Source organism: Theobroma cacao, chromosome 7 (assembly GCF_000208745.1).
Source record: "Theobroma cacao cultivar B97-61/B2 chromosome 7, Criollo_cocoa_genome_V2, whole genome shotgun sequence".
NCBI lineage: Eukaryota > Viridiplantae > Streptophyta > Magnoliopsida > Malvales > Malvaceae > Theobroma > Theobroma cacao.
This window is the reverse complement of record NC_030856.1, coordinates 1710770-1724415: the sequence shown is the minus strand read 5'-3', so window position 1 is coordinate 1724415 and position 13646 is coordinate 1710770. Positions and strand designations below refer to the sequence as shown.

Below are 13646 nucleotides of genomic sequence, written 5' to 3'. Positions count from 1 at the left end.
TGGCTTTTTTTCCAAGTCTTGGGAAAGTTTTCTGGGATTAGTCAGGCTTGACGATGGTAATTAGATAACGTAAAATATTTTTTTAAGATTAATATTTGATATATTGACAGCCTATTAATTTTTATATATAATTTAAATTATTAGATTTTGACATCTCATTAACAGAATATTATTTAAAAGAATAAAAAATTTATAAAATCTTGAAAAGATATCAAATTTTAACAACAATTTTTTATTTTTTTCAAAATAATACGTATAGAGATTTGATTACTTGATAATATATAAATACTATACACTGTTTATGTATCAATTTTTTTTTTGAAGTCAGGTTGAAGTAATGTCTATCCTAACAGTTGAAAAAGGGAAACTTTTGTTTGTAATTCTTATCTCTGAATAGAAATCAATTTCCTTGTAAAAGTTGTAACCTTAGCCTCTTTTTTGTGTTTTTGAGTTGGTGGGGTCAATGGTGAGCCTCTTTGTTTTAAGGCTGATTCAGCTGGTCGGTGCCGATATTCTTAAATTGGACTGTTGGCTAAACCTTTTCAGACTGACTCTTTACAGCTAGGGTGCACCACCAGGTGAAACATGATTTTAATCCCCCCACCAACCCCTTTTGATCTTGGCAGTAACCAACTATCCCACCTCCAATCTTTTTCTCCTTTTGTCTCTTTCTTATCTTTTATCCTAAAATTTTTTAATTTTAAAGGTTCCTTTAGTAAAGGTGAAAATCATTTTCCCAAAATATTTTTACTATTTCGAATGTTTGAAAGGTGAAAATGGTTTCATCAGGTAAAAAATTTTTCAGGAAAAATGATTTACATCCTTTGAATAAGAAAAAACAAAGGTGAAAATGATTTCTGATAAATGTTTTTACCACTTTGATTGTTTGAAAGATAAAAAATTATTTCATCAACGGAAAAATTTTACAGGTCAACAGAATAAAACCCATTGACCCTGTGAATTAACTTAAGCCCTTTAAATAAAAAAAAATACATATATACTAATTATTGAATTAAATAGTATAGATTTTCTTCTCTTTTTTATCAGTCATTTTTTAAAATGTTTTTTTTATTCAAAATAAAAAATTCGAGTCCATCTCTTTGAATAAGACAAAATACATACTAATCATTAAGTTAAATCCTTGGGTGCATCTTTCAACCTTGATCCTAATCCCTTGCTTAATGATTAAAATATTTGCTTGTACGATGAATATGGTTCAATGCCTTATTTTGTCCAGTTGTACAACCTAAACTGTAGCAACGCAATACTTAAAAACAACCACTGACACAGCTCTCTTAAATTTGTTATCCACAATGCTCAGCTGGATTATATTTTTGTGTTTAATTGTAACCTACTTTTCCAGTTATGCTCCTGTTTCATACTCGCTGGCTATTAATTCCATGATGACAGTTCAAAAGAAGTGTTTTGACCCTCAGGATTGACAATCAATAACGACAGCCTGACATCCTGACCTTATCTAACATTTTGCTAATTATTGTTCCAATCAATGTTTCCATCACTGTTCTTGATTGATCATTGATTCTCTTCTACCCAATCCTTTGAGCTAATCTCATTGATTTATGCCAGAAATGCAAGCTCAATTTCTAACTCAAATCCAATTACTTAGAATGCAAGTTCTGTGTCACAATCTACACTAACCTGTGAAATATTATCCGTTTTGACTTACTTAAATTGAAAATGATGTGAACACTTAAATACCTTAACTATTTTAATACATAACAGATATGAAATTCACGATTCCCCTTTGAGACTGTGACACTCGGCATCTCTGATCTTTCTCCTTTCCAACTACAGAACTCATAAAAATTGTCCAGAAATCATATGGTTTCATAAAGTGAAACATCAAACTGGCATATAAATTCATCCCATCTCCATGCCAGCCACCCACTTTACTACACTTAGCTGGCAAATGTATTATATGTAACAGATAAGACCTGACTGCAATAATATTTGATGATTAATCAATTCTTCTATACATGGAAAGAAATGAACTACGTCATCGACTTTGCATGACTTAAATTCTGCCACATTGAGCATTTGGCTGGATTGTAAAGTACATGAATGATTAAACATAGTTAGGTTTATCGGGGAGTGACGTACCTTTCAAAGAAGAAACATGAAGTTCAGCATTCCTAGTCAAGTAGCCATGGAAGTCTTCTTTAGCTCTCATAAAAGCTAAAATTAGTTGCACATTTAAGTTCTTATAAGTAAACAGATAAGTATGGATCACATGAAATTCTTAAACAAAGTGCATCACACTCAACGATCCAGTGAAGATCACAGATCATGTTTGCATAGATATTTACATGCAATTATCATTTGATACTTAATCCCCACAGTTCTAAGGGTACTACTAGCACTGCATAACATGAAGTTGTTTATAAAAGCAGAAAGTTTCACTTATGCAGCCTCGGCAAATCCAACTTGCAGGTTGCCATAGTCAAATACTGTATGGAACTGGCCCATAAAGACGTCGCCCAAGATCCTGTATTTCAATGAATAAAAGTAAGATTAACACAGTATCTACAACATTTGCCAGCCAAAAAGTTAACATCTAACATGACTGTAAGTTAAGCATAGACAATATAGTTATCCTTGGATGTATATGGGGGCGAGGACAGAGATTACCAGAGAGGTCCACGAGGAGGTGGCACATCCAGAGCAGTGAATCCACTGAGGCATTGAGCTACATCTCCCTCACCCACTTTCAGGACATACTGATTCCCATTGCCAAAAAAGGGAGAGAGGTCAGGAACAAAGAAACAATCAGTGGAAAGTAAAATGCCATTACAGCCACATCAACAGACTTAAAATTCATAAATTTTCGACCTATCCGAACCCATAGAACCATGATGGTACTTCATTACTGGAGCTAAAATGATATGACAACCATGATAATCATCATCCCATCAAAGGAAAAAGCCATAATATTTTACACAAATTCAACATAATACATTATACCTGCTCGGGGCTGAGCTCAAATATCTTTCCACCAATTGTGAACGAGACATTAGGCATAGTAGATAGACTGCTACAATCAACAGCTGATTCTCCCATTGGACTAGGCAACCGATCACAGAGCTGCAATTATCAATTTGGAAAAAAGTAAGCCCCTAGTCAAACTTGGCAAAATATCTAAAAGGTCGAAGAACGTAGGCTTACTCACCTCATTGATGTACTCAAGTATACGCTCCTGTGTCTGGTTCTGCTTAAGCTGGTTTTGCATCCATATAACTGTCATCTCACAAGTAGAACACATTGCATCATGCAAATCACCAGTGGCTTTCCCAGCATTCTCATGCACAACACTTTCAATCCCCGTACTGAACATAAAACATTTACAACATCAGCAAAGCAACAGTACACAGTCATTCAGACACATATACAAACATCTCTAAGCAAACTAACTGATTTGAGTTAAAGTGACAATTTCACTCAAGATAAAAAACAGGGGGAAAAGAAAAAAGAAAGATTTGTGTTCAACCTTACACCTCGAGTTCCATCAAATGTGCACAAACCTATTTGTGAGCAAATTTTCAGTGGTTGGTCCTGTCAATGCATAATAATAAAAACAATAATTAGGAAGTCCAGCAAGAAACTACCAGAATCTTATTCTAACCATCTCCAGATACCATGTAGCTACAAGGCAATAAAAGCATGTTCAAAACCAATTATATACCTTAGATAAAAGCATATCAATTATTGTCTCTCCATACTGTGAAACTACAGTCTTGCATTCTTGACTTACAACCCCTGATGCTCCAATAGCATGATTGACTTGAGCAATAATAGCCTGAAACCATAGTATATAAAAAAATCACCAACGAAGGACCAGGACCAACAAACTGTTTTTGGCAGCAACTAGCCCATCCACACACAGGAAAATGCAATGAATACTACTGACAAACACTTATGATCATAGACATCAGATTACCCTAATAAATTGCAAGGTAGCATATATCAAGGGCCATGAATAATTGCTCTTCCAATGTTCATTTCATTAGAGAGATAAGCTGGAATAAGCATGCCATATGACAGAAAACAACCTTGGGGGTTCTAGAGTGAAATTTAAGGTCTTAACAAACAATAGCAACATCCTTATAAGGAAGGCAACACCTACTGCCACTTCAGTCATTAATAATACTATAACAGTAAAAATACATCCACAAAATTGTTTGAAGGAAAGGAGTGAAACTATATGCTTAGAATGTTAGTTAAAGGAGAGATTCTGTCATGTGCAAAATTATACATCCAATGTTTCCATGAGAAACTATCCAATGTTTCCATGAGAAACTATCACAGAAAGGACAAAATATAACATGGTTTACAACAACCTTTCTACAAAAGCACAGCTGCACAAGCATGCATGAATGCATAAATAGACACAAAAATTGATACAAACCGTAGGACCGGTTATCAAGGAAGTCCCAGAATCAGCAATTGCACTGCAGCCACCAGCACAAAGTCCTGAAAAATGTATAAGAAAGTAAGGAAACCAATAGAAGACTACAAAACATTTGCATGTCTCTTATCAATTATCCTATCCTGTTAAGTATAATGCCATGAAACATGTGTGCCAATTATCTTCATAACATAACTTTGAGAACAATTTCTTACCAGTTGTTTGGTTACCAATCAGGACATCACCCATATCAAACTGCACACCCAAAGAAATAGTAGCATTACTACAATGAATGCACAAAGTCAAATACTATATAAAACTAAAGAAAAGTTCAGAATACAAACCTGCCAGTATCCTTTCCGCGTTATAGGAACGTAAGTGTGATCCCCCTTGAAATGTTTTGGATCCATTCCACCAAAAACAACTTCCCCACCTATATCATCCTCAGGATCACGGTTAAACCAAAATGAGAAAACAGGTTCCTTAACAAGACCTTGATTGACCATATTGTACCTGGAACACTTAAAAAATCAAAATCCTGTGCAATACCAGTTGCATCATTCTTACTATAAACATCTTTATGCCAATAAACTGAAACCAACAACCACAACAGCACACAACAACAGAAAAGGTGCTATTCCGTACCACACAGGCACAGCATTTCCAACCGAAATCTCTTGAAATCCAAGTCCAAGTATCCCATCAAACTTGGCCACCAAAAATGTTATGCTGGGCTCCCTTGTTGCCTCGATAAATTCCTAAACAATAAAGAAGAAAAAGCCACTTATTCAGAAACACAGCCCATCTACACCAACCGTGCTGATGAATTACAGCTCAAACATATATAATAACCAATTTATTGAAGATACCTGATTTTTAACTACAAGATCACCAACTTGTACATTGTCCTCACTAAAGAATCCAGAAATAGCTCCAGTCCCGTATTGGATATCGGCTGGTTTACCTGCAAGTAGACTAATTAAAGAAAATATAGAGGCATTTACATCATTATCCTCACTTTGACTGAAATAAACAAGAATGAATTGTAATATCCTTCATCTTTATCCAAGTTTCTTCAATCTAAAGCACAAAAGAACTGATTATGGATAAGAACAAACATGCATGAGTTTCCAAATGGAGGAAACGATGCTTATATTTAACCTAAAAAAAAAAAAAAGCAGCTCGAAGATTGCAAAAGGCAAAGAGTCAATAATACCTAAATCCAACTACTGTGTTTGTTCTCAGTGGCATTTATAGATTGATCAACAGACAATAACCGGTTGGTAAGTGGAAAGAAAATCATGTGTGATACAAAAAGGGTTGGAGTTGAACACATATTAAAGTGTTGCAAATCATAATCAAGAAGATATACATTTCAGGAAAGCTAGAATGAGCCAAGAAATAGAAACAAACCATTAGCCTTGTAGGTGCTTGAACGGCTTGATTTATATCTTGAATGGAGATAGCAAGCTATCTGCACCCGGACACCAGCAACACATAAGAAACATTCCAAATTACCTAAGTACATGCTTAAGTACTCCAATATCAATTTAAGGAATAAAACTCACCGAAAAATAGCACTTAGATGAAGGGACCCACAAATTAGAACTACCAGTGTCAAAAATCACAGTGAAGTTCTGTGGAGGTGTGCCAATACCAATCTCACCAAAGTACTGAGCATCCATGTAGTTCTTTAGTGCCACAATATCAATGTCCTCAGACTCTTGTAAGTTCCCTTGAAGACGATACTTTTTAAGAGAAGCTCTAAATGCCTCTCTCTCCTTGGAATCAAGGTGGGCAGCCAACCGATAGTTTTGATCGAACTTTCTCTTTTTCAGTCCAATTCTGACCAATCTCTCATTGGATATGGAAAATACGATAGGAAACAGAAGAAGACAAAGAAAAAGAGTGACTGTAGTAGTTTTGACTATTCTCCCCATTCTGATAACTGCAAGTCCGCAAATGCTAGGCAACAAAACCAAGATTTTAATCAGATATGATCAGGACTACAAAAGGCAAACCACAAAAATATCATATCAACACACAATTAGAAATAGTACTTTCACATAAAAGCTAGCACACCAGCCACTTTTCGCCTACGCAGGGATCAAAACCATCTATAGTTCTCCTAAGACTAATACATCTATTCAAAGAATGCACCCATGTACAGTTGTATCCCCAAAGTCTAAACTCTAAATACATATGCACAAGTTCTGTGACAACATCATGTCGTGTCCATTCCATGCTTTATATGATTGAATTTTTCATGTCACATGTTTGGTTGCCAAGAAAAACAGCATACACATATACCCACACCTTCAAATCTCACAAAAGAAAAGGTCAAATAATTTGATTAAAGCTAAGAGGAATCTTAATTAAAGTTAAATAGTTACTCTACACTTCAATTAATAGAAAGTAAGTACTATCGCTTTTCTATGATGTGCTACACACTGAAAAATCCCACAATTTCATGTTTGGTTGCCAAGAAAAGGATGGAAATAAACCATCAATCTACTTAAAACTTCAAAACAACATCGTCAGCTTAATTAAATTCAAAATTGAAGTCAAAAGAAATCTCAATCAAAGTCAACTTGTTAACCTTCACTTACAATTCAAATTTCCAGGAAATTTCACTTTTATTAGATCCCAAAACACTAAAAATTTAGCAATATCTCAATCAATGAACAGAAAACACTAAAAACAATTACTAGAAACTTAAAAGGAATAATCACAACTCCAAAATCGCATAATCAACTCAATTAAATTAAACAAATAGAAGTTGCAAAGCACTCTTAATCAAAGTTAAACAGTTAACCTTCACTTAAAATTCAAATCTCCCGGAAATTTCACCTTTCTCAGATCCCAAAACACTAAAAGTCGCACAACATCTCACTCAACCGAACAGAAAACACTAGAAACAATTACTAGGAACTTAAAAGTAATAATCACAACTTCAAAAATCGAATGGTCAACTCAACTAAATTAATCAAATCGAAGTTCCAAAGCACTCTTAATCAAAGTTAAACAGTTAACCTTCACTTAAAATTCAAATTTCCAGGAAATTTTACTTTTCAAAGATCCCAAAACACTAAAAATCCCACAATATCTCACTCAACCAAACAGAAAACACTGAAAACAATTACTAGAAACTTAAAAGAGATAATCACAACTTCAAAAATCGTATGGTCAACTCAACTAAAGTAATCAATCGAAGTTCCAAAGCACTTTAATCATAGTCAAACAGTTAACCTTCACTTAAAATTCAAATTTCCAGGAAATTTCACTTTTCACGGATCCCAAAACACTAAAAATCCCACAACACCTCACTCAACCAAACAAAAAACAATTATTAGAAACTTAAAAAAGATAATCACAACTTCGAAAATCGCCTAATCAACTCAATTATAAATCAAACAAATCCAAGTTCCAAAACACTCTTAATCAAACTCAAACAGTTAATCTTCACTTAACTAAAAACTGAAGACCACAACAAAATTACTATAAACAAAAAAAAAACCGACAACTAGCAGAAAGGAGTAATCAAAAGCATAATAAGCTAAAAGATGAGAGAAAATTAAAGTAAAATTACCTAACTAATTCAGATAAAAAAATTTTAAAAATAATTAAAAAAAAAAAGCTCCTTACGTTTTAGTGATGATTTCGACAAGAAAAGCTGAGCAGAAGAAATGAAGGACGACGAAGACCGCAGATAAAGGAGGACATTTTAAAGAGAGCGAGTGTTGAATTAGCGGGCTTCTTGGAGAATCATAGCCGTACACGTGGACCCGTTTAATTGATGATACTATTTTTAAATTCGGTTTCTCTTTTTCTTATTAAGTAAGAAAATCTAGAGATGATCCGGTGCGGTTGAGTGTATCAGGATTATCGGAAAGGGAAAGGAAAGGAACCGTGGACTTGATGATGAGAGGTTTAGGTGGAGGTGCGAAAGTTTGGGAGGTAGTTTAAGATGATAGATCGGGTAACACTGGATAACAACAAAGAGGACCTTTAATTAATTGCTGATGGGCATATGGGCCCCCACACAGAATAAATGTGCCAAATTCAAGATAATTTTTAAAAATTTTTTTAGCATTTTGTGAAAAATGAAAAAAATTAAACATCGTAAATTATTTTATTCCCACATTATATCCGACCAAAAAATTATTAGATATTTTTTCACGTAAATAACTAATATCGAGTTTGTTAATATTATTTATTTCACACGAATAAAAATATCTCACCTCGATAATAGTATATTCCATTTTCAAGTAAAATAAAATTATAATGTCAATATGTCACCTACTCAAACCTTAGAATCATTTTCTCATTAAAAGTCAAAATAGTTGCACCATTCAAATTTACTCTTGGAGAAAACCAGACAATATTACATAACTTGCACTACTAGGTTAAATTAGTCCGACTTTATTAAAAACTAAGTACTGTTTAGATAATACAAAAATAGGGTTTTGAATAAAAATAAAAATTAGATAAGATAATTTTGATATCATGTTATATGAAGAGAAATTTTGTATAATATCGTAATCATAATTATAAGTACATCATAATTTAATAAAATTTCACTGATTTAACTTACAATGTGAACAATTTCTATAATAATGTTAACGCATACTTTTCTGGAGGCAACATGTGATAAATGTGATGTTTAAGCAAAGAAAAGTTTCAATCATGCAGCTGCAGCAAATCCAACTTTCATGTTCCCATAGTCAAAGACTGTATGGTACTGGCCCATGAAGACATCTCCCAAGATCCTGTGATTCAACAAATCTTAGCAGTAAGATAAATTAACAAAGGCAATTATAATGGGGAATACATGTCAAAATAAGAATACCAGAGAGGTTCATGAGGAAGTGGCAAGTCCAGAGCTGTGAATCCACTAATACATCTAGCTGTATTTCCTTCACCAACTTTGAGAATGTACTGACCCCATCAGGAAAAACAGAAGAAACAATGATGTTATTCATGGTTGGAATTGGGAGTTAATGATGAAATAATGCAGCAATTGATGGAAAAGTAATATAAAGAATAGCTTTGGTTTGATTGCAGCCTAAAACAACAGACATAGCCCCCCCATTTACTGTATGTCTCCATCATGGTTTTTCTGAAATGTGCTTGATGTATGCCATCAGCTACACTATCCATGGATATTTCCTTCTGGATTTCTGGCAAATGTTGACTTGAATGAAATTAGAGTTACCAACCATGTTATAAATATCTGTCAGGACATTTATAACATTTCTGCCAGAAGTAGTTTTAGAAGATTTTTATGGATGTAGTGACAAAAGAAACTATATATCACTTAGATATAATAAAAGTATTTTAATTTATTATCAATTGATTTTAAATTAGATATTCGTATTAAAAATTTAACATAATATCAAAATATTACCTTGACAGTTCTTTTGTGATTCAGTTCACATGATAAGTCCATTATCTTACACCTAAGGAAACTATTTAAGTAGTGATAAAAAACATTTCATGTCATTTAAGTAGAGATCTCTCCGTTTATTGTCAATTGATTTTAGATTAGTTATCCGACTTAAAAATTTAGCAATGTCCAAAGTCATTCTAAAACCCTCCAGGATGGTGTTTTACAACCAGAATCAGACCAAAGAAAAGCAGAAAAAGGCTTTCACCCCAAAACCATAAAAAATGTATATTACCTGCTCGGGGTTGAGGTCAAAAATCCTTCCACCAATCACAAAGGAGAGATTAGGCATAGAAGATAGAGCATTGCAATCAACAGCTGATGCTCCCATTGGACTAGGCAGTCGATCACAGAGCTGCAGTTACCAATTTGCAAAAAAATGTAGGCAGAACATAGTTGAACTTGCAGAAATATTACTACTAACATGTAAAAGAAGAGAGGTTTCAATTCATTTACCTCATTGATGTAGTTAAGTACATGATCCAGCGTCTGGTTCTGCTTAAGCTGGTTTTGTATCCAAGAAATGGTCATTTCACAAGCAGAGCACATGGAATTGTGCACACCACCCGATGATTTCTGAGCATTCTTATCCACAACACTCTCAATGCTCATACTGAACATGAGTACATTGCATGAAAGCAAAGGAATAGTCCCATTCAGACGCAGGCATTGCATTTATCTTCCTTAAGATAGGGAAACAGACAGGGAAAAAGCCAAGGGAAGGAAAGACTTTATTCTTACCTTGCACCTCGAGTTCCATCAAGTGCACACAAACCTATTTGTGAGCAGATTTTTTGTGGTTGGTCCTGTCAATATGTAGAAGTAATAATTAACAGACTAAGAGTTAGCAAAGAAACTGTCAGGGATATAAAGGATTTTAAAAACTGATCAAATACCTCTGCTAGAAGTATATCAATTATGGTTTCTCCATATTGTAAAACTAAAGCTTTGCATTCTTGACTTACAATCCCTGAGGCTCCAATAGCATGATTTATTTCTGTGATGATAGCCTGCGGAACAGAATACCAATAGTACATAAAACATGGTTCAATGCAAGATGGCTAGATGAATAGTAGTACATAAATTTAGACACACCGAAGGACCAGCCAACAAAGATGTTCCTGAATCAGCTATGGCACCACAGCTAGGGGCACAAAATCCTGAAACAGGCATACCAAAGTTAGAAAGGAAACCAATGAATCCATGTCCCTTGGAAGAGTGGCATGCATAATGATTTTCCTACCAGTAGTTTTCCCATCGATAAGGACATCATCCATGTCAAACTGCAGACAAAAGAATCAATAGCTGATATTAAGAAGATTAGGTGTTAACCAAACTTATGTACTAGAAGGAAATCTTTAGAACTGTAGCCTGCCAGTATCCCTTCTGTGTCACAGGAACATATGTGTGCTTGCCCTTGTAATGATTGTGATTCACCCCGCCAAAAACAATCTCACCCCCTTGTTCTTCATCAGCATTGCGATTGAACCAAAATGAGAAAACCGGCTCCTTAACAAGACCTTTATCAAGCATATTATACCTGAAGCATGCATTGAAAGCTACTCTAAGGTTACAATATCAACATCCTTACACTAATAAAGCCAAAACCAAAACCACAAACAGCTGATAGCCGCAGCAAAGACGCTATGCCATACCAAACAGGAGTAGCATTTCCAACTGAAATTTCTTGGAAACCAAGTCCAAGTATGCCATCAAACTTGGATACCAAAAATTCGACACTGGTGTCCCTGGTTGACTCGATAAATTCCTAGAAAAAGATACAGGAAATCTGATGTTATCAGCACAGACCACTAACTTATACATATAATTAAGACCCAAGAGCTACCTGATTGTTGATTAGAATGTCCCCAAATTGTACAAGGTCTTCACTAAAGAAGCCAGAAATAGCTCCAGTATCAAATTAGATGTATGCCGGTTTACCTGCACATGGATGAATCAAAATATGCTTAACAGTCATTGTTACAAATGGGAACATGGATATCAGATACAAGATCTACAAGAATCTTAATCAATAAGACCAAAGTTTCATGAACAAGAAGCAAAAACAAACCATTCTTCTTGTAGGTGCTTTAATAGCTTGATTCATACTTTGGATGGAGATAGCATGCTAGCTGCAAGCCAGATACCAACAATCCATAAGAGACATTTCCAAATTTATAGAAATCCCACTTCCAAACACAATTCAACAGCATATTGAAGCAAATAGAAACTTACTGAGAAAAAACACTTGGATGATGGCACCCACAAATTCGAACTACCAGTGTAAAAAATCACAAAGAAATTCTGTGGGGGTATACCAATACCAATCTCAGCAAAATATTGAGCATTAACATAGTTCTTCAGCACTACAATATGATCATTGGTTCTTCCTTCCCCGAATTTCCCACCAAGATACCACTTCCTAGTAAAAGCATTGGAGGATTTTCTTTCCCTGGGATCAAGCAGAGCAGCCATGTTGCTGTTTGCATCAATCTTTCTCCTCTTGAGTCCAATTCTCACCAACCCATCACTGGGATTGGGAAACACAATAGGAAACAAAAGGAAACAAAGAAAGAGAGTGAAGCTAGCAGTAATGGATGTTGTCCCCATTTTGATGTATGATCTATCACTAAAATTAAGGAAACAAGGGAAGAATTTCTGATAAAAACAAAGATCAATCAAGTGAATCAAAAGGGTTGATAAAATAACAAGATTAGAGAAAATTAATCACGTAATTAAGATTAAAACAAACGTGGGGGAAGTCACTGATGAACAGATGAGCAGAGTAGAAGCAAAACTGCTTCGGACAAACAGAGAGGATATTTCAAACTTCTTTAGTCAATTTCGCGGGAGCCTTGGAAAATATGGATCGTACACGTGTACATGATTCCCGGGAAATCTTTTCTTTTTCTCTTATTTACTAAGAAAAGAATAGGATTGAATCAATTTAGTCTAGGATGATGATATCGAAGTTTGACAATAGTACTCATAATTCCAAACTCGAGATTGGACTTTATTTTCACGTTATTTTCCATGATTAAGTTCGATTTGTGAAAATAATAAAATCAAAATCTTAAATTTTAATCAAATTAATCAACCTATACTTATTAGTTACGTGAAATTTTATCATTATATTTTAATTTTATTAAATTTTATGTTATACTTTTAATTACGTCAATTTTGATTTTCCACATTGAAATTATTAAATGAATTAATTTCGACCCGATCATAGCAAAAACCCAAAAATAATGAATTCACTTTGAAGCCCAGCTCTGCAAGCCTTAAAGCAAAAGATTAAATTAATGAACAAATACATTAAGAAAATAAATTGAATATAAATATGTAATTTAAAAAAAGTAAATAAAGGTAAAAAATTCTTTTATTGGCAATAAATATATAAATAATAATATTTAACAATAATTATATATTTCATCATAATAATTAATAACCTTAAAAAATTTTATAATTTAAAAAATAAAGTGAAAAATAACTTCCAACATAAACAATCTAACTCTTAAAATATCCCATATATATATATATAATGATGGAGTCAAGATTCAAGGTTTGATTTCAATATTTTTATGCCTATTGACCTCTCCTACCCTTATTTCAATACCTTTTACTTTAATAACTTATTACTAATTAAGTATAAGAAAAAGGAAAAAGAAAAAGAAAAAGAGTATGCCTTTAGTATAGATCCCCCAAAATCCTTGAAAATTTTTAAAGAAAAAATTTATTATTTTGGATAATAAAAGGAAAAATACTTATTATGGGTTG

At 33.8% G+C, this 13646-nt stretch overlaps 1 protein-coding gene and 1 pseudogene across 1 annotated transcript; both read right to left on the bottom strand.

Annotated features, from left to right (window-relative positions):
* LOC18593467 (aspartic proteinase) lies at positions 2163–8170 on the bottom strand. The gene is made up of 14 exons (XM_007020706.2): positions 8069–8170; positions 5992–6388; positions 5837–5897; positions 5293–5387; positions 5069–5181; positions 4768–4936; positions 4639–4678; positions 4424–4488; positions 3701–3814; positions 3506–3570; positions 3188–3344; positions 2983–3102; positions 2650–2738; positions 2163–2506 (listed from the first exon to the last, which is right to left on the bottom strand). Exons 2-14 carry the CDS (start codon positions 6361–6363, stop codon positions 2422–2424), a joined length of 1545 nt encoding a protein of 514 aa, XP_007020768.2. The 5' UTR covers positions 6364–6388; positions 8069–8170; the 3' UTR covers positions 2163–2421.
* Positions 9005–12540, bottom strand: LOC18593466 (annotated as a pseudogene).

Bases quoted from the DNA above. Each gene is read 5' to 3' on its own strand.
- LOC18593467 (XM_007020706.2), bottom strand. From the start codon at position 6,363: ATGGGGAGAATAGTCAAAACTACTACAGTCACTCTTTTTCTTTGTCTT. The intron at 5,388-5,836 runs GTTTGTTTCTAT...GTCTACTTGCAG, and splicing joins AAGCACCTACAAGGCTAATG to GTAAACCAGCCGATATCCAA. The intron at 2,507-2,649 runs GTAATCTCTGTC...ATTGAAATACAG, and splicing joins CCTCCTCGTGGACCTCTCTG to GATCTTGGGCGACGTCTTTA.